Raw genomic sequence first — 25,000 nt, 5'->3', positions numbered from 1 at the left:
GAGCCTTTAATGATGTATTGCACAACTAATTAAATCAAAATAATATCAACTCTAGTAATCAAACAAAATATATAATTAATATGATGAACACAATAGTTTGAAACACATTGTAGCACATACAATGTAACACTAAATAATCAATTGCAGCAAAAATGTCCTATCACATAATGTTTAAATCAATAATGAATCTTTCTTTGAATGATTATTGCACCATTTCCCTATGGAAAAAATATTTCCTTAATTGGACAACTTTTTTTTGAAATCTTTATCTAAGAAATGAATTAAATTTTTTTTGAAAATTCACTTGGACATGAACTTCAATGCTTCATACTGGCATATTTTAAATAAAGTTTTTGTATGTGCCTCATTTTAAATATCCTGACATAGAGTGTTGTAGTTCATGTACCTTATTATTAATTTTCAAAAAATCCAATTTATACCTTATATTTACATTATTTATCTGATGAGTTACCAGAAATTATGCTACTCATATTAATTTTCGAAACAAAAACAGTTTGCAACCAAAATGGTTTGCACTTTAGTTTTAACATCAAGTATCATGAGCATGGTATTATGACGTAACAATAGAGAAGCATGTATTTATCTTCTTCAGAATTATAACCAGTAGATTTAATACACATTTCATGGAGTGTATTGTTCCAAATTTTAAGAAATCACAATAGCATATTAAACTATTTCATCGTCTTTTAAAAACTCAGATCTTCCATCAGCAGATAAAACATAAAATGTAAAAACATAACAGAAAATTACTGGCAAAGCAAGAACACACAGGAACAATCGACATTAATCCATAACCGGGCATTTGCCTTCATCTGAAGAGCCACTGAACAAATATCTGAATCACAAATGCTGCAAATAAAATCAGCCAAGGCCAAGTGGATAAGGTCCCTTGTTGCTGCTCTTCAATGCGAGAAGTTAATAAAGTTAGACGAGTTTGTATCACTTTTAAGGATTGATTTGTCTCCTCCTGTAGTTTCAGTAATGGCTGCATTGCTTTCGTGAGTGATTCCTCCGACAGCCTCGCTCTGGAGGAGGACTTCTGTACTCTTCGACCTTGAAATTAAATTAAATGCACAAATGAAAACAATCAATGGCTACAATTTGAACTGATATAATGTCACATCGTATTGCTATGAAAAAAAATAGAGTCAACAGCTTTAGTTCAATGGAACCTGTTTCAGGAAAATAATTTTCTTATTCCAATTTCTTTGGATTTTTTTTTACTTTTTATGTATACATGTTGACCTAAACAAGAATTTTAAGAACACCTGTGCTCAAATGTCATAGGTTTTCCTCTCAGTGGGCAAATGTTTAATGAAAATTACATGTTAATGATATCATCAAACTTTCAAATACTGAATTTTTTCTTTGATAATATTCCTTTTTAATGATCAGGAAAAATTCCCCTATTTCTACCTACTTTTATTAGGCTCGGATGAATCACTGTCTAGCCTGCCATTCTCGATCTCCGGAGTAGAACTCTCGCTCTCCTCCAGGGCCTGTAGCGTCTTCTTCTTCAGTGAACAGTTCCGGGAAATCATTTGTCTGACTGGAAACACATCTGGCTTCTGATCCAGACTAGTAATACTGCAGGTCCGCACCACTGGAGTCTTGTGTTTAGTCCAGGTCTGGATTTTATAGCCTTGTTCATACTGTAGTAAATCATTGCTAGGATCCCATGGTCGCATGCTTAAGTTAAAAATATATATAATATTAACTATTTTGCTAAGGGTAATTACTGATTTCCCCCCCTTTCTTTACATCAAGTTAACACATTTGGGGGGGCGGAATAAAATTTCTACAAGAACATTAAAACTCTTTATAATTAAAAATATTATGATTCTTATATTCATTGCGTTTAGAAAATACATGATAAATAAGCAAATTTTCCACTTTGTGTGCTCCTCAAAAACTTACTCGACAAACTTATACATCCAATCCCCAGTGAGGGGGTCCCTCTCAAACAGCCTGGGTACCCACTCCAGCATCTTGGCTTTCCTTTCCTTTGCCTCATTTCTCTGCCTCTCCTCCAGTATATATTTCTCCTGAGTGGCTGCATGCATGTCTGAAGCAACAACTGCGTCACTCACATTTTTCCACAACCTGGAATAAAATCTCATCATATTTATGAATTGAACATGACAAAAAGACCTCGAGTCAAGATCATGACAAACTTTCAGGTCTTTTAAGCAATCTTTGTATGAGCTACATGTATGAACTTCCAATGTTTTTTTTTTCATTCCATGGGAAGTTGTAGATGCAAACTTTATACTTTTCTTCTGCAAGTGACATGAAATTTGCAAATTTGCTAATTTTCTGCTACAAAGTTGTATTTTTGGACACAACAGCAAAACAATTATTTGTATGCCTACACACCTCCCACCCCACCCAGTCTCTGTTTGTGAGGGATATTCATTCCTATCTTAAACACAAGTGGTTTTAACTGACCTCTCTGATTCCATATCCTCTTGGTGATCTATAGGTACTGTGTATCTTTTTAGCCTCTGAGCTTTTGTTTCTGCTGTTGGACTCCAAAACAAATGGGTTTCCTACAAACAGAGCACACAGTATATTTATTTTTGCAATTTTCAATTCCATGTGGGTTTCGCCTTCACAAAAGTTATGTGGTCTTCAACTTTTTTTGTTCTTATATACATGTACATCAAAATCATGACTAAATGTACATTTTAAAATAAAGTTTATCTTTGATATCTCTATCCTTTCCAGAGGATTGGTCTATATTTTGATATATTTTTTCCTGTTCCTCAATGAAATTGGCCTACCCCTGTCGCCTTGTCCTTGATGTAGATATCCTGGTCCCAGTGCCCCTCCAGAGTGGCCAGTGTGTCAGATCCAACCTTTAATTTCCCAGTCAACTTGTTAGAGGCTTCACCCATGTTTAGGAAAGGCTAAAATGAGAAATCCCAACAGTACAGTTTTCACAGGTAGCCAACAAGTACAACAGTCTCCCAATCAAGCAATAACACTTGAAAAGGTTATTTCAATTAAAAGCATGGATATATAAGAAAATCCATAGTAAAAGACCAAGACAGAAAATATTTCCTGAGGCTTTTGTTCAAATAGTCAGTAAATTTTCGAAATTTCAAAAAATCATTTTAGTTTCTCCTTTCAGGAAGGCCCAGGAAGTTATGATTATTTTACTACCATAGAGAGACAAAACACACCTTTAATTTGAATTCCACCTCTGCTCTATAACTTGTCTTTGGACAGCTAATGGAAACTTTACCACCCATCTCCATTGTCAATGTCCCTATTAAGATACCTAGCAAACAGAAAAATTCACAATTGACTTGTTAGATTTATCCACTTTCGTCCAATAACTTGCAAACCTATAGATGTTGTGAACTCCTTATTAATAAACAAATCTTCATCATTCACTTTACATATGATCTAATGATCAAAATGCATTTTGTTTAAAAAAAAAAAATGGTACAATATGATTTACCTTTACAATGTGCATAAGGCATGGTTATTAAGTAGTCTTCTCCCCTCTTAAGGAATGTTAACTTGGCTGTACCATCTAATATAGCTGATAAGGAATTACCTGTGGATAAAAATTAGGAAGCATAATAGAATTCATTTAAAGCTTCATTAAGAAACTAACATATCTAAGTAACTAAGTAACTATCCCTGATATTTTTTTTTTTATATTTTCTTACCATAGAATTTTGATTTAGCCAGAATGCTGCCACTAATATTAAATCCATCATGACGATTTGTTATATGAAAGGCCGATACGGGAGGGTGATGGGAGATCTAAAATGACATACATGCATTCTCTTAGTATTAGATTAGAAAATCAGAAATATTCCAACTTGAATTTAAATAAGTATATGTATAGATAGACCTATAATAAATGATCTTGCACCACTTACTTGTTCAGCTAAATAAAAAGTCCTACTATTAGTTTTTGGGTGTTTCCAGTAACACCTAAATGTTTCACCAATTATTGGATTATATGGTTTTTTGAGACCCTGAAACAAATTTTATTAAAAAAAAATTATATATAGCTTTTGCAATACTTTTCAATTAAAATATCAAAAGTAAAAATGTGTACTTAAGGACAACTCTTTTTCACATAACCATGATATTTAAGATGTCATTTTTTGAGATACCAAAGCTAAATTTTATATCTTTATTACACAGAAATATTTGCTATTTTTTCACCTTTGGTTTTTTGTAAAATCCTGAGAGATACCATCTAACCACAGCCTTTAATCTGGCATATGGATCATCTAATAACACAGCTCTTTAAAGGAAATATAAACAATACATCAGATATACAAATTGTAATGACATTTACTCATTATTTTGCTTTTTTGTCAAAATAATACATGGAGATGGCTCTGTAAACAAAATTATATGAACATTCCATCAATATATAAATAAGCTAACTTATTTTGCATTTAAGCAAAAGAAATAGGTGCCTTCCTGAAATTAACATTACAATAATGACTAGTTTGCAGTGATGTTTACAGATATAAAACTTACTCAGATAAAATGTCGGAGTGGTAGTAATAATCAGTCAGTTTATCCAGGAATGACCGAGGCTCCAATATAAACGTAGGGAGGACCACCTTAGATAAATCCATCCCTGGTCGTACCTGCCAAAAGAAACCAACCACACAATTTCTTTAATCATTAACATAAGTAATCTGAATGCTCAAAATTAAGTTTTATAACTTAAGGTATTTTTTTTTCTTTTCAATCAAATAAAAGACATGTTAATTAAGTTCACTAGTTTCTACCTCTGACTATTGCTGGTTTGGATAGGGTCAAAACTAAACTTCAAATTTCTGAACTTTCTTGACATGTACTGAGGTACATATAACTCAATCGTTTACCTGTTTGACCAGTGTCCATATCAGACTTTTGTTTTCATCATCAACTTCTTCCGTTTGACAGGAATCACCTTGCTGTACAAATAAAATATCACATAATTAAGCAATCTTATTTCAATCAAGTACACAAATTCCAATATTAAATCAAAACAGTTCTCTTTTGAGAATTGCACAATTATTTTTAAAGCTAATTCAAGCTCCATTATTTTCTTCATATCACATCATAATTGATATATGGATTAGAAAGCTGTCTACACAGACAAGAAACCATGAAACAGAATAAATATCACTTAGCATCTACATAACATTCACTTTTTGTTATAAATTTGTGAGAGAGAAGGGAGATAACTCTCCTACACTAACTATAGTCAATCACATGTCCTGAGTTATGACTGTATATAAACCTTTGACACAAAACCATAAAACAGAGTAAATACACCCCTGCAGCTAATTAATGCTCATTTTTTCATGTTATTTTATAAGAGAAGGGAGATAATTTGAGTTCAATCACCTGTCCTAGCTCCTCCTTAGCGTTCTCTATATACTTGGTTTCTACAGGAGGTACATTGTCATCAAACACTTTGACGTCGTCTTCCTCGGATTCTGTCTCCGTGTCTGTCTTCATCTCCTCTCTGTCGGTCTTACTATCCTCATCCAGACCTGTTAATCAAAAGATTAATATACAGACCTGTCAATCACAATTAGTAATATTCACACCTGTCCATCATAGCAGATACAATGTCAATACAGAGAAAGGATATCATATGTGAAGTAAAACCCAAGTCTTTTATTTTATGTATGTGTAATTATAATAAAACTTCATTTAAAAAGATTGAAAATATCCTAAATTCAGAAACCATAAACTTGGAATGAAAACACGAGTCGGCATGACAATGGCTTATAGAAGACACACTGGACCTATTTTTCATATCAACAATGTGAGTGAGTATTTCATGGAATATGACATCACTTGACAGACACTTACCCTGACCTTCAAAATGTTTTTCACAATCGCTCTCATTTAATTGTTCACTGTGGTCGGCAGGAAATGGGGGGGTTAACATGGCCTCCTGGGGGAGCCCCGCCGCTGAATGTGTGGACTCAGCGTCCTTCTTCATGGAGCGTACCAAGAGACTGGTACAGCGAAGGGCAAGGTCAAGGGCATCCATCCAGCACTTCCCTGGGGAAAAGATAGAGATGTTTTAGTAAATATCTGTAAGGAGAATGGAGTAAATCTGTTTGAATACAGGGTGAACAGGGTGAAACACCTAGGTGATCCAAAATACCATTCACTACTTTGATCTTAAAATAATCATCAATCAGTGTTCATTTTTTGTTTGTATATCAATTTACACTACTATGCTTTATATTTTTTTAATGGATAAATAGTAGTATTAGTATTAAAAAGGATTATGACATCAGTATTAATATATGTTATGATGACATAAAACTTTCATTAATTAACAATTCAGGGTTGCAAACATCTCCAAGTGAAACCTGAGGCAGTTGTCGATTTCAGCCCAGTGGACTTTATCTGTGGGGATATCTAAAGGACAATGCCAATTTTCCCTTGAGAATATTTCTAATAGACAGAGAAATGTGAGAAATGTACTGATGTGATCAAAACTTTAAAAGGAAACCATCTCATGCTTTGAACAAAAGGGACATTATGAATAAAGTGCATTATACTGAACTACACTTTTACAAGATTGTTGATTTTACAAAATACATAAAATATTATGCATGACATATACTGCAAAAAATGTCAAAGCATACTGTATTAAATTTTGAAATAATTGCATTAAATTTTGTTGTGTTACATGGGAGTTTTACTATTCTTCAAAATGGTATCAATTATTTTTTTTATCACCAAGCCTGTTTATATATTCCGGTATAAATATAAAGTATGGCCTGTCAATATATTCATAAATATGTATTTAAAAAAAAAGAAGGTACCATGCAAGGTATTATATACTGTAAACGAATTATATTTAGTGTGTACAATATTTGGCGGAATTTGGATTTTGAACAAGTTAGCGTGGATTTGATTTAGTGCATATCTTAATGTTCTTCTTTATAGGTATCTGTGCCAGACATTTAGAGTTGTACTTGCATTAGCGGATATTGCTTTCCGCCAAAAAAGCTAAAAAGAATACACAGCCATATGTAATACGTTTACAGTACCTTAATCTTAGGAGATTCTTATTGCAAAAATTGAAATATTACTTAAAACTGCAGTATTTAAATACACTTCAAAACACGTGTTGTCAAAAAAACCCTGACGCTTAAACATGTTAAAAGGACACTAGTATGCCATGAAATAAAATCTGGCAACTTTGCTTGCAACATGTTTCTAACTCGTTCCACTCCTAACAAACCCCAAGTCTATCATACCATCAATTTAGGGGACATTTTTCATGAGGTGTGATTGGTCACAGCAGTTTATGTAATACTACCATGAGCAAGTGCATTGCATTGCAGAGGTATAATCAATATGTTGATATTTAGATTTGGGGAACTTTTTTAAAAGGCTAAGGCAATGAGTAGCTCATGTATTATTATCAATAAGATAACAGGCCATTCTATAAATAAATTAATGGGGGTGTCATTTAACTTCTAAATCACGTGCAGATAATGTAATCTGGTATCAAGTCAAGATTTACACCTTGTACAAATCAACAGTTAGTTATCTGCTTTTTGAACATGATAAATGTCTTTTAAATGCTTCAACTTTATTTTTATCAATGACAAAGGCTATGTATATGAGTTAATTAAGTAATAGTTAGATCATATTAAGTAAAATTTTAGTGGTTAAGAAGGGGCGGAGGGACAATTCTTAACCACTAAAATTTTACTTAATATGATCTAACTTACTTAGTAATCGCGCTTTTTCATTGGCTAATTAGTCATTACTGCATAAACATAAAATCTTAACAATTAAGTGATCGACTTAATAGAAAATTTAGCAGCTGCTGATTGGAGGAAAAAGCGGGTTAGGTTCTAAGATCATGTAAAATAAACAATCCAGATGTTTTATAACATGATTTGCAAAGGGTTTGTACAGAGTGGAAAGATCAGAGATCTCAAATGTAAAGCGTATTCAAAGTAGATTTTTTGGCAACTTTTGACTACAAACCCCCCACCCCCCTTTGCTAGACACTGACGAGCTCATTTAATATCAGCTAAAACAGGTAACGTATGATATATTAATGTGTGTGCATTATATAAATTATACCTGCTGATTCTGACATAGCTCTAAAGATAAGATAGGAATATGGCAGGGGTTGTACAATTGCCCCGATTGTCTCTCCTTTTGGTCCCTACAACAAAGAACAAAAAGATCAGCACTTGCAAATTAATAATTTTTTAAATTAATCTACAGCGGAGCCTCATTTGTCCGGACGCTTTGGTTCCCAGTCAATTTATCCGGATATGTGAAGCGTCTGGATACCTGAATCACCAGTTAAACAAGACATAATAACATTTTAAAATTCTGTTCCGATGAAATAGCGTCCGGATACTGAAGCATCCGGATATCTGGCGTCCGGATATCTGAAGGTCCACTGTATAGTCAAACAATGTACATTACAAAATACCCTTCAGAGATGAAAACTTTTCTGAACACTTCGTTATACATATATGAAATATGTATACTGTTCTAAGTACTGATATCAAGACTTTAATTTACTGTACAGCAGGAAATTATCTCAGGGATTTTGTTGTATTTAACAACCCTCTTCAGAATTTTACACTCCTATGGAGACACCACCACTTGCCAATGGAGGGCTGCAAATTGAAATTAATACCTATATCCAGCATTTAGGGCCATTAAGCAATGGGAGATCTTTCTGTGCCAAAACCTACTGTGACACGGGACCTCGGTTTATACGGTCTCATCCGAAGGACCGGTCTCCACGTCCCACAGTGAGATTCAAACATGCAACATAAGGATTTGCTCCTTACTCTGTGACTCTGACAGAAGACTCTATAACCACTGCTCTACATGAGCAGCAACTCTTGGAGTTGATTTTGGCTATATTCATGAGTACAGTGTACCTAGTAAACTTTGTCTGGGTTCCATTCAGACTATGTAGTAGAGATGTATGCCATCTGATACAAAGATTGCTATTGGTTTGTGGTTAACATTAAATTTTGTTTAATCTCTGCAAATTCAGAATACCACTGAGATGGACTAGATAATTTCTAGTTTAATTAAAGAGGAAGGGAGAAAGGTATAAATTCTTTAATGAAGTCAAAATCGAACCTTGGTAGCCCATATGGACTGGTCCAGTGGATGAAATAATTTGAAGCAGAAGCCATCTTTTTTGGATGGTCTCTCAATAATTCTACAGGTGTTTAACAAGACAGTGCCAACCCAGTGACTGCTCTGAAAATCAAAAAATTCTTCCATTAGATAAACATAATAGACACGCAAAATATGAAGGGAAAATAATGCTATGTTCATTTCATTTCACCCGTACCAGACTTTAATCTACATTTTAACATGGGTCTACTGGCCTTGAGAATAGAATAACTTTTTTCAAAAGTGTAATCTTATTCTTTGTGTTTAAATAAACATACTCTGCATGCCCATACACAACACTCTTTAAACAAAAAATTGGCACTGAGTTTTATTAATATATAGATAAAATGAAACCAGAAAATTAATTCAGCAGGAAATACTTCTGAACATCATTAACGATTTCAAGGAACCAAGGATTATCAATACAAGTTCATTAAAAGAAATCAATCCCATCTGAAGCAAAACATTGTCTATCAAATAAGTCTAGGGATTAGTCTTTTTCAAAAGCCCTCTCTTATCATATCTAATATTAAATCCAGGTCCTTTTCAAAACAGCAGTTTGAACTTATCTCCAAATTTACATCAATCTATTGATATTTTCAAACATTCTCTACGAAACCTGTAGTTACCTTTTGTTTCTCACTTTTGTACAGTACCAGTAATCCAGGCTTCAGCACGCACCACAGCTTGGTCCAACTTTTGAGCGTGCCTCTGACCTTCAGCCAGTCGGCCAGCACCACGACCGAGGAATCGGTTAACGTGCTCTGCAGCTCCTTGGCCGCCTGCTTCTTTTGACTCCTGTAATTCTTCTTCTGAACCTGCATAGAGGAATCCATTTTTATGTTACAAGGTTCCAGGGCAGTATATATTTGGTAAAATTAAATCTCCTTGGTATACAAGTGTAGTCTTGAATGTGTTGATTTAAATGGATTTTTTCCCCCCTTACCTTTAATGATTCCCTCTTGGAGAGCTTGGCACTGTTTTTGTCTGGGGTCCCAGTCGGGGAAAAGAGCTTGGACTCAGACTGGAAAATAGATATTCAAACATATACAAATTGAAATTAATCTGAGCAATTTTTTTAAATCAGAACATTTACTGTGAAATTACTAGGCAAATTTTTGTGGTTTAAGGACAAAATAATGGTTTAGGGGATTTGATTTCATAGTTGATGAACTGCATATATATACTTAAATGTTATATATTTGAAATTATACAATTTGTGGAGGATTCTTAAAAGGAGTATAGTGTATATCAAATCTCCATGAAAATGAGTGATTTCAAGGTTAAAAAAAATTTCAAAAAATACATTTTAATTTTAATCTGCAGCCTTCACTCCAAATACTCATGATATAAAATTTACCATCTTTTTATCACTCCTTAAGAAAATTCCTGTTAATATGTCTAGGAAATAAAATGAATTCTTATGCACTTTTGCCGTAAAGTCAATCCTTAAAACTAACAGACAGTAATATCCTATCAATACATTAAATGAATCATTTTTACTTCATGGCACAGAAACAAGTTACATTATTAGTCTGTATTGATCAATCAATAGTCAAAATGACATTTAGTGAAGTAGACCAAATCAAATTGCATCTAGTGCTGGAGTAAGGGCCAATCCCTTAACCTCTTCTTAATAGCATCAGTTATGTGCAACTGTTTACATACAAAAACACTGCTCTATATGTTGCCTCTAGACAGGTGAAGGTCAATACTAGTACATGTATTGACTTTGTAATCAATTCAATTATCTACATATACACATAAATTAAACATAACATTCACTTAAATAGCACTTCCACATAAATTTATTCAAGATCATTTACAGAAATGCCCCAGACATTTTGAAAGGCCATTAATAAAATGTGATATCTTTCCTTTATATACATTACCTTCATCACCAGACAAAGACATAAGGTCCCTCCTAGAACACTGTGCCTACTTCCATTAACTTTCCATTTATACACAAACAATAAATCTAATTGTTTATCTTGACCATTTATCTATAGGGCAATAATTGTCACATTACGACACAGCAGTAAAGATTCCTCCACAGTCTAATACACAAGACTTCCAAACTATTCTCCATCTTCATGACTGCCCAAATGACCAATGGTCAGTTCATGCAATATAGGTACAATGTAGATTTGCCCAGGAGTGTTGTTTTCGTTGGGTGAATTCGTACATCCCATCCCCATTTATATCTGTGTGTATTATTGTATTTTTGTTTGTGTGTGCTTCATAAAATATGTCTTGATTGCCTGGACTAGCCAAGGAAAGCCTCTAGATCAATAAAAGTTGTCTAATTATGTGTAGCAATACTTCTGCTGACACTAGCAATGTATCCAGATGCACGGGAAAAAAAGAACACAATTAAGTTAATTACAGAATAAAATAATTTTTGGATTGATTTTTTCAGGAATTTTTTTCTGCTTTCATCAAAATAAAACTTTTAATTAATCAATGCATTTACATGTACATATGCACACAGTAATGTTGCAGAATTTCAAACTTATCTGATTTTAATTAATATCTTCTAATAACAAGAGATGTTTGTAAAACACTTATGCCCCCCTCCCCCACAAATTGGAATTTTTCTAAGTCCAAAAGGGCATAACTCTGTCAATTAGGGTGCGGTCGTACCCAAAACAAAGCTTGAACAAGATATTCATCTGACTAATCTGTATACTAAATTCCATTTCAATATGTGCAACCTCTCCAAAGAAAATGAATGGAAACTGGAAATAATTGGAATTTTTCTAAGTCCAAGGGGTATAACTCTGTCAATTATGTTGCGATCGTACCCAAAACAGAACTTGACCTAGATATTTATCTGACTAATCTGTATACTAAATTCCATTTCAATATGTGCAACCTCTCCAAAGAAAATGAATGGAAACTGCAAAAATATGGAATTTTTCTAAGTCCAAGGGGCATAACTCTGTCAATTAGGGTGCGATCGTACCCAAAACAGAACTTGACCTATATATTCATCTGACTAATCTGTATACTAAATTCCATTTCAATATGTGAAATCTCTCCGAAGAAAATGAACGGAAACTGCAAATAATTGCAATTTTTCTAGGTTCAAAGGGCATAACTCTGTCAAAAGTGGTGCGATCGTACCCAAAACAGAACTTGACCTATATATTCATGTGATATATCTGTATACCAAATTTCATTTCAGTATGTGCAACGGTTATGAAGAAAATGAACGGAAACTGCAAATAATTGGAATTTTTCTAAGTCCAAGGGGCATAACTCTGTCAATTATGGTACGATCGTACCCAAAACAGAACTTGACCTAGATATTCATGTGATATACCTGTATACCAAATTTCATTTCAGTATGTGCAACGGTTATGAAGAAAATGAACGGAAACTAAATGGACCGACCGACCGACCGACCGACAGACAGCAGCAAAGCAATATGCCCTCCCTTCTTCGAAGGGGGGCATAATTACAATAAGATACTTAGTGTTAATATTTATCCTAGGTAACAACCGATCAACCACCACCCCCTCCCCCCAAAAATTCTGTATGACTGAATTAGAAGAAATATGTCAATATCTAGTCTTAATTGTTCGTTATTAGATCAATAAAAATAACAATTATCTTACAAACAGCTGTGTAGGAAAACAGTTCATCCTTTTGCCCACTAACATAACACACAATATTCTTACCTTAGACGGCGTACTGTAAACCAACTTTTATTCGCGACGACTTTAATTCGCGATTTACCGAGGTTAAACTAGTTCGCGACGATTAATTTTCGCGATCAAGCCTTCTTTATCTGTTGTTAATAGAGAAAGAGACCTTAAAGACTGGATCGCGGCGAGAAATATTCGCGATGAAGAGGCTGTCGCGAACTTCGCGAAAATTTCTCGCACGCGAATAAAAGTTGGTTTACAGTAACTAATTCGATACTCTTTCCTCAGATTATGGAAAAGCACATTTTTTAAGCAACAACAATTGAAAATATAGATTAGCTCTTCATTACAAGGAAATTTTCAATTTCAAAACCAGCTGCGTTTCATATTTTTATATTTAGATATCAATTGTAAATTTCCTTATACAATGACTTTTGTATTACTTCCTTCCTTTGACTTTGGGTTGACATGGGTTTATTTTACATGTACTACATATGCATATTTACATGATACAAAACACCATAACAGTCTCGTTACGGACTCAAATACGATAAAAACTTGTAAAATCTTATCTTCTAAGTATAGCTAAAAAACGATACACAACTCTTATTTAATGGTTGCAAAAGATAATTTTAATTAAATAAGTAATTTCTTTGAGTTCTCCCAACAATACCCACTGGTATAAACAAGAACTAAATTCTTGGTAACATTAGTTTCAACTGAGAATTATCTACTTGAATAAAGACAAATAATTTGGAGAGAATTGACTGGATTTAGATGTATTATCATTAACTAGAAGCTTATACATGTTATATAACATTATCATTTTCAAAAACAGAGTACAAGACTGACAAAGTATATAATAACACTGTGGATGACCCTAATTTAACTAACATATACTGAGAAAAACTTCAAGGTGACATTTCTCCTTTTTTTCACTGAAGGAAGTGTCCCTGCTACACACTGCAAAGCAGACAAACACCCACCATTTTTGAACAATAAATGTGTGTAATACTTGATTCCCCAATTTTTAACTACATGTAATATATACCTATGCAATTCATCCATAATAAACAAAAGAAACAAAAACACAAGACATCCAAATAGTCATCTTCATCGACAAAATCACTAGGCTGACATTAAACCAACATAATCACTATTTAGTCTTTGTCACTTCATCATCAACAGAACTCCATACCCACCTTAGCTGTCAGATTTTTGAGGCTTTGAGACAGATTAACCGTCTTCTTCAACATCTTTGGGATTAATCCATGCAGTTCATTGCTCTGATCCCCCCAGAACTGTTTTATTTGGTCTCTGTATTAATATTTAATCACTTTCCTACTCAGCCCTTCTTCTCAGGATGTAACCCTTTCTTCCTGAATCACACTCACTGCTTTATCAAAAAACCATCTATATTTATGTACATATATATTTCAACAAAGGCCGGGCCTCGACTGAATATTACACATCTTGATGACCTCTCGAACTCGTAAGTGAAATTTTGTCATAATTGCTTTTATATATAGAGGACGTATCAATTAATGGATCCAAAAATGTTTATGTACATGTATGTAACCAAGCTAGAGATTAATTGCTATTTCAGCATACAAACCCATACATGGAAAATATAGTATACATGTTGTACCATGAACTATGACATCATAACTGATAACTTATTTATATTTGCACGGAAATCTAAAGGAAATTTCTCTGAGATAATTTTAGTGACTGATTGCTAATCAAACAAGCAAGGAAGCACATCAACCCAACAGATGTGAGGGACCAAAATACCAACATCAGATACCTGGTAATTGCATGAACTGGCCCAGTTGGAAGGACATCATCTAAATACTCTATACAAAGCAGCATGTGTTGTTTGCATGCCAGCTAGATTTGACACAAAGTTCCGTATTTCGTTAAAGTATCTACTTTACCACAAGTCCAGATTTATACTACACATATGCTTACTTACATTGGCCCTGTTTTGTCCGAAGGCAAATGTAGGTGAGGACACGGATGGATGCATATTGAAGGCATGGTCACTGTGCTCTAGTGTATCCTGTCCTGAAAAAGTCCAAAGACAATCAGTATTCATTAAGAAAACAAAATAATTTTTTGTTCATCAAATTACAAGTTGATAAAATGACAAAATCAGAAGTACAGGATACCCTGAAAATTGAGTTGCTTCAAATTAAAGTAGTACAAACGATCATCTATGATTTGATACATAATCTAAGCATAAAAGAGTTTACAAACCTTGCATTCTAAACTAGAACTGTCCAATCGGGACAAAATACCCCCCGCTGGGTTTTTCAGAAGTAAGCTTTTGTATAATAAAGATATGTATCAAACACGAATTATAAAATTTTTCTTCCAGTGACCTTGAACTTCCCCAAATGAGCTTTGGTCAAGGTCATGACACACCCTTGGGTCATGAGCAATCTTTGAGTGAAATAAGAACCTACCAAGTTTATCAATAAGAAAGATATGGACCGGACACGAATTATTAAATTTTTCTTCCAGTGACCTTGAACTTCCCCACATGACCTTGGGTCAAGGTCATGACACACCCTTGGGTCATGGGTAATCTTTGTATGAAATGAAAACCTACCAAGTTTATCCTTAAGAAAGATATGACCGGACACGAATTATTAAATTTTTCTACCAGTGACCTTGAACTTCCCCAAATGACCTTGGGTCAAGGTCACGACACACCCTTGGGTCATGGGCAATCTTTATATGAAATGAAAACCTACCAAGTTTATCCATAAGAAAGATATAGACCGGACACGAATTATGAAATTTTTCTTCCAGTAACCTTTAACTTCCACAAATGACCTTGGGTCAAGGTCATGACACACCCTTGGGTCATGGGCAATCTTTGTGTGAAATGAGAACCTACCAAGCTAATCCATAAAAGATATGTGTCAAACATGAATTTTGAAATTTTTCTCCCAGTGACCTTGAACTTCCCCAAATGACCTTGGGTCAAGGTCATGACACACCCTTGGGTCATGGGCAATCTTTGTGTGAAATGAGAACCTACCAAGTTTATCCATAAGAAAGATATGGACCGGACACGAATTATGAAATTTTTCTTCCAGTGACCTTGAACTTCCCCAAATGACCTTGGGTCAAGGTCATGACACACCCTTAGGTTATGAGCAATCTTAATGTGGAGTAGTAGATTCTAATGTCCCTCTGTAAGAAAGATATGGACCGGACACGATTGCACAGACAGACGGACAGACGGACAGACAGACAGACGGACAGACAGACAGACGGACAAGGTGATTCCTATATACCCCCCCAAACTTCGTTTGCGGGGGGTATAACTAACCCCAAAAGCAAAATTACCCAGTATATTTTAAAATTAATTGAAAAAGCAGTTAAGACCTTAGTAGATCAAGCACACAGCATCCATCACCATTCCAAAGCCAGTGAAGAATATGTCAGGCAATGTTAAGAAACAGAAGGATTATAAGGAAAATATTTTTATCACTGGTAAACACAGTGGGTCTTCATATTCTCCATGTTCTAAGCTGAAGGATTTTAAATAACAAGAATTTCTCTGACCTTGACCTCTAATCAAGAAATTTGGGTCAAGGTCAAAGCATGCGATTTTTTAATGGGCACTCTTTAGGTGAAGTATGATTGACTTTGAGCCCAACTGGATAAAGGGGAGCGAAAATATGCTAATAGAAAATACTTTCACACAAGAAGGTTTTTTTACCTTGACATTTGACTGGAGATTTAGTTCAAGGTCAATGCATACTCTCTACCCAAAGACACTCCAGTTGTGAAGCATATGAGCCCATCTTGGCTCTTTGAAAAATAGAAGCCAGAAGTCACCTCAGAGTTATAATTAGATACTTATTAGTTAGAATTCACTGATTTTCTCAAATATATAACTATAGTGTATTTTAGCTTTCTTGTCCTCTGCAAATATTCTTAAGATATTTGGATTATCATTCATCTGATTCTAATGTATTAAATAACAAGCTAATTCAGAGAATTCGTGTCCCCCGCTTAGGGAAAAAGTCGGCTCCCCCTGACTGAATTTGTAGAGTTATTAAATGTATACATGTATACTGAAGGAAATAAAATACATGTATGTCAATATACATATAAAGATTTGATTTCTGACTGAATTTGTAGAGTTATTAAATGTATACATGTATACTGAAGGAAATAAAATACATGTATGTCAATATACATATAAAGATTTGAGCTTATTCTTTATTATGTGTATAGAAGATTTTTTTATATGGAATATTTATCACACTGAATGATGATTTTATAACCTCATAAATTTTTCATTTCACATGCTGAATACTATCATTTAGTAAAAAAAAAAAAAGTATTTAAAAAAAAAAAAAAAGAATGGTACGACCGAGATTCGATCCCGGGACCTCTCACATTTGAAGCGAGAGACATAACCACTAGACCATGGAGTCGCTTTACGATGGGGTGAAGTATATGCAGAACTGAAGTCACATACATGTATATATTCATGTTTTCATGTTTGGTATTCTCAAAATTTTACACAATCCATGGTGTTTGATTTATTTAGCCTTTATTAAACAGTTCTAATAGATGTAATAAGAACATAAAGTCCGCCGAGAACCTGTTTTATACGCAATAACTCTCCTCATGCCCCTGCGCTAAAAATAGCGACATGTAATACTATAAATACTAATAAAACACACGGGGCGGGGCACTTTGAGAGGGGCGAGAGACGTCCTAGGGAGTTTTGGTATAAAATTACATTGCATAAGCTCAAAATCTTCTTCAAATATCCCCCGGAAATGATAGTGTTACACACAGACAGAATGTATAAATTTACGACCTTGAACTTTGACCTTTTGACCTCAAAATCAATAGGGGTCTTCTTTAGGCCACAGGGAGTTGTTATGTAAAATTTCATTGCAATAGCTCAAATGGTTCTAGAGATATCGTGTGGAAACGATGTTTTAACAGACAGAATTTGCTTATTTATGACCTTGACCTTTGACTTTTTGACCTCAAAATCAATAGGGGTCTTCTTTAGTCCATAGGGAGTTGCTATACTAAATTTCATTGCAAAAGCTCAAAGGGTTCTCGAGATATCGTGTGGAAACGAAAGCGTTACAGACAGACAGAAAGACGGACGGACGGACGGACAGACCCAAATTAATATCCCCCACTTTTCAAGTGGGGGACAATAAATCCCTACACCATGTACACAGAGCAAAATTAATGTATTTTTATTGAGAATCTATCTCATTAATTGACAAAAAATTTTGAAAAAATTTACTACAAGGAACATGGGTCTTATATAGAAAAATACTTCAGTACATGCACACTGAGTGGGATAATGGTAACTAAAATCTAATCCTCAAGTATCCATATCATTCCACTAGACATTTGATTAATTAATCGCAGTTCAGCATGAGAACATTTTAAAATGAATCTCATCATTAATGTAATGGAATTCAGTGGAACAAAACCAATTTCTCCATCTAGCAGACAGCAATTATTGCTCAACACCATCCCAGATGAAAGATTGTCAGAACTGTACCAAGTAAGGTGATTTTCAATTAATAATCAAGGCTAAAACAAGGTAGGACAAACCCAGGAATAACTTCTTATATATATAGCATGTTAATTTGCATTTTATCTAATGCCAAATCAAATATATATACACTCACAACATCACTGGGTCTAAGATACAAGAAGATTTGATGTATAGTTTATTTAGGTTTAAATAAAAATACTTTAATAGTCTTTAGTTAAATAGATATATTAGTTAACCTTGGGTACCTTTAAGTATGTGAAATATGAAAGTTCATAGCTTTACCCAATCAAAGTTATGGGCTACATTAACATTTTTGCAGACAGACAGACAGGGTAAAAACTATACTATTTGATTTACAGAGGCATAAAAAAACAGACTAATATTATAGATAGAGAACAAAGATAGCACAATTTGTGCAAAATCTTCATTCGGCAATTTAGTATTTTAGTCAGGTGAAAGTGTGTAAGAGAAATATATACTTGCTATAAAATCCTATTTATCATTCAAAATACTCCACGAAACATTTTTATTTAATTTTATTTAATTTGATTAATCCAATTTGCATAGTCTTACTGTGTAAGTTTATTGACCTTTGGTAAAGTGTTATTGCCTTCTTATAAATAGAAGTTTGATTTGGGAGAAATCAAATGTAAACATTATTGGGGGTTTAAAAGATGAAAATCTTTTGAACCCTAGCATATACAGATATATTTTTAAATGGGAGTTAAATGGTGAAAAGAAACCAAACCAAGCAGCGATGAAATATTTCTTACCCAATGTGATGGGGTAATGAGAAATATACATGTACAATGTACTACAAAATGCTTGTACTATATTGCTTTTACTTAAATCCATACAATATTCCCATACCCAAAGTAGCTTCACCCAGTAGTGCATTATAGGTACAAAGTAAAGATTCACATATAATTATATATAAAAAGTATATATTCAAGTACATGTTTACATGAATTTACAATGATACAGTTCAAAGTCATTTTCAGTTTTTCATTTGATTAAATACTGTACAGCCTAAAGTAGAGACAAAGTTAACATATAAGCTGTGGTAATGCAACATTCAATACAAAGGGATAATCAAATGGATATATATATTAAAGCTTGAATTGGCATTACAATTTGCAGGACCTGATACAATCTGAATTATTCTTACCATCCGATCGGGTTCTGCGTTTGGGTAAATCCATTTTCTCGACAGAATGTTTCCGGGGTAAATTCTTAATCCCTTTGAACAACGCCATATTATGTTCACTCTGTTTGGTTGGACACACACATCACTAGCTTATCCTAACCATTAATGAAAAACATCATTAAAGGACACGAACCCACGACCTGGGCAAGATCCACAGCCTATACAGCAATATGGAGAGACCAACTCATCACTTTTATTTCCATAGATAATGGTCATTTCATCATTATCATAGAAGAGAGAAATTGATATACATATCATTCGGTCTCATTATCTCTCTCTCTCTCCTGTGACAATATTAAAGCTCCGTTTTTTTTTCTGACAGTCGAACAATCCCAGAATCTATGCCCCTCAGCTAAAGTCTATCATACACCAGAGTCTGCCATTCTACAAACAGTTGCCACGACAAATAATCAGTTTTCAAAAAAATAGGATGAAGCTTAATGTAATAATCATCTGTACTCACGATAGCGAATTGACTTTGACATACTCAATGTGTCAAACAAGTAACGGTCCCTATATAAACCTACTAATCATACTGTCACAATAAAAATCTATACATCTGTGAGCACTTCGGGACCACAGCTTGCGTTGGATGCTGCATCAGTCTCCAACGCACCCCTCGCGATCGTCAATCCACTCATAGTCTCAAGAAAGCTTTGGTCATATATATAATAATGGTGGCTAAGACGCGAACTCTACACCTAAGATCCCAAACGTAATTATGTTAATTTAATTGGCATGAATCATTTAAGAATTTCCAGCCTCTATGGTGAACTAGATTTTCTGTGTTCATCAAATCAGGTGATTTACTTCATGTATAATGCATGAGTACAACACCACAGTTCTCCCAGTGAAAGGTTGTACATGTACTATTAAAAGCCTTTTCAATTAAGTTATCTTTGCCCCCCTAAATTCTACCAGATAACAAACATACATCTTGTAAACACTGTCTGCAATAGCTTCTCTCTTTTTCCTAATGTTCATATCATTATTATCATATCCAAAATAAAATTTTACACAGCACTGCACATTTATGAATCAAATTTTTATCAGATATTACCTGTTTCACAAATCAGAAAGTCATATACCACTTCCTTTCATAAATCATAGCTTTGTGAACTTCACCAAGTAAATATCAGCTGGGTCAATAACTCTGTCTGGGTAACCAATTCATAATTCAGAATGCATGCAATAAATCAAAACACAATAAAAGGCAGGTTTCTCTTTGTATACAAATAGTCACTGATATGTTTGAGAAATGTATATTTCATCATCACTGGTTATCTACATGCTTGAACTATAGCTACTCCAGTTAGATATAGCTATAGTACATGTATATATATCTTCATAATTTGAATTTCTGGTTTCCTTGGTAATCTACACTCAATATATCTACTGAACAACTAATAAACTTCTGAAACCAAAAAACTATATTATGGAGTAACTTTATACAGGGAACATTCCCATAAGAAATTAAGATAAATATACTGTGTCTGAAAATCCTCTCTGTTCCATTTTAATCTTAATTGATTTACGCTGAGGTTTTTTGATTTCTCATTGGTAAAAATTGTGGTATATTAACTGCAGTTCTGGAGTAATCACAGTAATTCCATTAACACTGTAATGTCCATCAACAAATTTTAGTGACAATTATTTGTGAGACAGTCATCTAATCTTCATTATAACTTTATTAGCAAGACCCCACCCCCTTTTTATTTTTCTATACAAATTTTGGTTAGGCCATAATAAAAATATTCCTAGATTCTCATCCCCGCCCGCCCCGATTTTATACCCCCGCCTCGATTTTTTTTATTTCTGTTTTTCTTCGTCTTAATTCTGATCGGGATCGATATTCATCAACCATTCTACTTTCGTTTTAAATCCCGCGAAAGTCGACATGATTTTGACAGCTGAAAAGATAGTAATTGCTGTAATACATGCGTATATATTTTAAACAAGGGTCATGGGTTGAAAAAGATTGGTGATGATGTGAATTAAGAGATAATTGAACCTTTACTCTGACTTTTATTCGGGTATTGAGATGAAATTACACCGATTGACCAGGTCAATGAGAAATCTGCAAAATTGAAAAAATAAAAAATATAAAATAAAAGCCGCCCGCCCGCCTCGATTTTTAAAAAAATTCGGATGAGAATCTAGCAATTTATTTATTATGGCCTTATTGCTGTATATACTAATATAGTCCTAAAGAAAAGAAATTAATACACCCACAAATGAAATATAAGCAAGCAGACTGCCTTGCCTATTTAGTATTACTTGGCCTTCATTCTTCTAATCACTAAAACGGACCAACATATCCTTGAATTCCTCACTCAAGATCACTTTCAGCTGTCCTTTGAAAAAAAAGTATCCTGGGATGCAAAGTTGATACATTTGGTATTGGCACTAATACCAGTAAAGCCATAGAAACTCTTACAATCTGATAAGATAAACTGTCCTAAAATCTACAAATACTTATATCAAACTTGAGTAACCAGTGGAACACTCTTATCATCATGACAAAACATGAATGTTTCAGAAGAGCCAATATTTTATCAAAAACAATATTTAAAATCATGAGTTGAGGCTGCTTTCAACTTATTTTACATTTTCCATACAATTGAATCAATTACTAAATTGAATTTGGATAATACTTTAGCAATAAAATAATCATCATGACATATTACATGTACCAGTCACTATGGTGAACTAGGTAGACAATTTTTTTTAATAAAACATATGACATTTTATGATTATTTCACTTTATAATATGACCCTCCACAGAAATTAATGAATTTTAGGGGTTCGGTTTCTTTCCCAAATAAACATTTAATTCCCAATGCCCCCCCCCCCCCAGGTCATAGCAGATAAACTTGCAAATCAATCCTAAAACTAAAAGTAGGGTTTTCTGGTATTTACTGCACGCCTCAACTAAGTACTTCCCACACATCCTAAATGCAACACTGTATAAGAGATCTGATTAATCAAAAATGTTCCTTTACACACCATTTAGTCTATTCTTGGCTCTTTCCTGACCCACCTCTACCACCCCTAGAAAATATCAAACCTGAGAAAACTGGATTCTGCACAATCCCACTAAATTTATTTCCACTCAAAATCTGCTATGACCACTTTATATATCAATTGTTCCCTTTACTCTGATGAATAGCAAGTAAAACATCCAATCATTTTTTTTTAAGTCCTGTTTTAGCACACTAAAAACACAAAAAATCTTAAATTTCAAAACAACTCAACCATTCAATGTCACTTAAGACCCAAGAAAGCAATACTCCCAGACAATATATTGAAATGAGATTTAAAAAAATCAAGTAAACATGAAGATAATTTTAAGAGAAACCTAGAAGAACATGAAAATTTATCTTACATGCACTGCTGCTCTTAAAATCCCATTACCATGATAACATCTGTATCTATTTTCACAAGAGAAGATAGAGTAAATCCTCCCTGCATGCACTAACACAAATTTTTGATAATCTCTGCTTCAACTCTTTCCTTAAAATTTTTTCTCTTGATTGTCCTTCTTTTTTTGAAAAAATAAATGAATAAATGTCTAAGATGCTCTGATTGAAAGTTTTTAACCAAACAAGATCCCTCGACATGCTCAAGTACTCCTTATAACTTTAAAAGAGAAGGGCTACTCTCAATGGCACCTCCTTTGACCTCTCAGAGTAATTCCAATTTTAAAATAAATCAATGAAATTTATGCTTATTTCTGTAGCTGTCCTAATGCAAAATTGTCTATATTTTAATACTGTCTAAATGTAATGATAGCATAGAGCACATGTAGAGCCATCAACTACTTTAAGTGCACTAGAACTTAACTGTACGCTGTATTTTGAATCAACACTGAAAGAAATAAAGAGTGGAAAATTTGAGGCTTTCAGTGTATAAATGAAAGTTATATGTACTTTAAAGTATTAGATTTCACATCTTTGTTGATATAGCCTTTTGTTAAGAAAATTACCACCAAGTTAGCAAACAACTACTAGTACTACTAACACAGAATATACTCCTCTAATAACAAAAACGCTTTAAACCTCCCAAAAATATAAACACGATTAAACAAAAAATATCTATACTATCATCTTATGCACCACCATGCAATGAATATTTTATGAGCTGGAGTTTTAACACCTCATTTGCAGAAATAGCACAAGATTGGCCAAATATTACTTCATCAAGCATGGCAATGTATTGGACAAAGTGTCAGAATTCTCTAGACATTTACTGATCAATGTTCCAAACACCTAGAGATAGATTTTTCTGTCACGCAATTCTGTTCAGTGCAGATACCAGTGCAAATATTCATTTCTTTTCACAACATTATACATGTCTTATATCAGTAAAAAAATCATTTCATTTTAGTGTGTTTCATAAACATGATCAAGCAAAGTTGCCATTTATAATCTTATTTTGATCTGTTTTTCCAAAAAAGAGACTTCTTAATCATAAATGAAGAATGTTTTAAAGAGAGAAAATGTTGGAGATTGCTAGGACTTTGAAGAATGAATTCACATCTTCATGCTAAAATGTTTTAACTTTTATATTTTGCAGGGCTTTCAATACGTGGTGATAGGAGGCACTTTAGCAATGGTTCAATGATCATAATTCACCTCTTCACATTTCATAATTGGCAAAATAAACTATTGGATTTAATTCTTATTGAACAGTCTCTTCAAATGGATAAATTCAACTCTTAACGATAAAATCATTGATGGCCCTGTATTCTAAAAACATACGACTAACGTTCAATTACAAATCATTGAACCCCTTGACCTGTAGAAATTACCTTCCTACAGTCAGTTCATGACGTTATGACAAAAAGTGAGCAAAACATTGGTATGTACCTTTCAGTTAAAGGTGTCTGATCTCAAAAGTAATAGGTTAAAATTGTTTCAATTGTCAGGAGGCAAAGTACCAGGTATCTATTAAAATACAAGTATCAACTTTCCATCTTATTTCATCAGCATTGAAAGTCTTTGGATGTCCTATAACATGGATCCTCTAACCAGTTAACAAACAAACTCAATGACAATACCTAAACAGGCACATGCAAAAACATTTCAATTTCATGTACATGTAAGAAATGGTTTCTAATAAGCCAAAATAAATCAAACAAAATGTTACTATGAGCCATGGCTTGATTATGGAACTTGACCCAATATCTATTGATATTTATACATGTAGATAAAATAGGCTTACTGTACCATTAAGAGGGACTTTGCGGGGTGTAGAGGGGATGGAGTCACCACTAGGATGTCTGGGCATCATGGATCCAATGATTTTATCCTCCAAATCAGTATCCTCCACATATATCACTGGAAATAGACGAAAAAGATAAAACTACTGAACAAAGAGAGACAACTCTGTTTGATG

At 33.8% G+C, this 25,000-nt stretch overlaps 1 protein-coding gene across 8 annotated transcripts in view; it reads right to left on the bottom strand.

The window, feature by feature from the left end:
• Positions 1-314: 314 nt before the first annotated feature.
• Positions 315-25,000, bottom strand: part of LOC134274405 (oxysterol-binding protein-related protein 8-like) — a 26,477-nt gene continuing 1,791 nt past the window's right edge. For 3 of the 8 annotated variants that reach the window (XM_062756692.1, XM_062756696.1, XM_062756691.1), the window contains exons 2-21: positions 24,832-24,942; positions 14,812-14,903; positions 10,133-10,210; positions 9,816-10,004; positions 9,148-9,270; positions 8,119-8,203; positions 5,869-6,063; positions 5,395-5,543; positions 4,887-4,958; positions 4,534-4,646; positions 4,210-4,291; positions 3,918-4,016; positions 3,702-3,798; positions 3,488-3,586; positions 3,207-3,304; positions 2,805-2,930; positions 2,470-2,570; positions 1,939-2,124; positions 1,442-1,710; positions 315-1,074 (exon numbers count right to left, since the gene is read on the bottom strand). In XM_062756692.1, coding sequence (XP_062612676.1) covers positions 830-1,074; positions 1,442-1,710; positions 1,939-2,124; positions 2,470-2,570; positions 2,805-2,930; positions 3,207-3,304; positions 3,488-3,586; positions 3,702-3,798; positions 3,918-4,016; positions 4,210-4,291; positions 4,534-4,646; positions 4,887-4,958; positions 5,395-5,543; positions 5,869-6,063; positions 8,119-8,203; positions 9,148-9,270; positions 9,816-10,004; positions 10,133-10,210; positions 14,812-14,903; positions 24,832-24,942 — 2,609 coding nt within the window. In that variant the 3' untranslated portion in view covers positions 315-829. Of the gene's footprint in view, positions 1,075-1,441; positions 1,711-1,938; positions 2,125-2,469; positions 2,571-2,804; positions 2,931-3,206; positions 3,305-3,487; positions 3,587-3,701; positions 3,799-3,917; positions 4,017-4,209; positions 4,292-4,533; positions 4,647-4,886; positions 4,959-5,394; positions 5,544-5,868; positions 6,064-8,118; positions 8,204-9,147; positions 9,271-9,815; positions 10,005-10,132; positions 10,211-14,038; positions 14,313-14,811; positions 14,904-19,564; positions 19,699-20,663; positions 20,776-24,831; positions 24,943-25,000 lie in introns of those variants that run through there. The other 5 variants (XM_062756694.1, XM_062756693.1, XM_062756695.1 and 2 more) reach the window with 4 other exon arrangements.

Source organism: Saccostrea cucullata, unplaced genomic scaffold (genome assembly GCF_032062105.1).
Source record: "Saccostrea cucullata isolate Sc308-1 unplaced genomic scaffold, CSIRO_AGI_Scuc_v1 ctg796, whole genome shotgun sequence".
In the NCBI taxonomy this organism is placed as follows: Eukaryota; Metazoa; Mollusca; class Bivalvia; order Ostreida; family Ostreidae; genus Saccostrea; species Saccostrea cuccullata.
The sequence above is the reverse complement of the archived record's forward strand: the minus strand, read 5'-3'. Positions and strand labels throughout refer to the sequence as shown.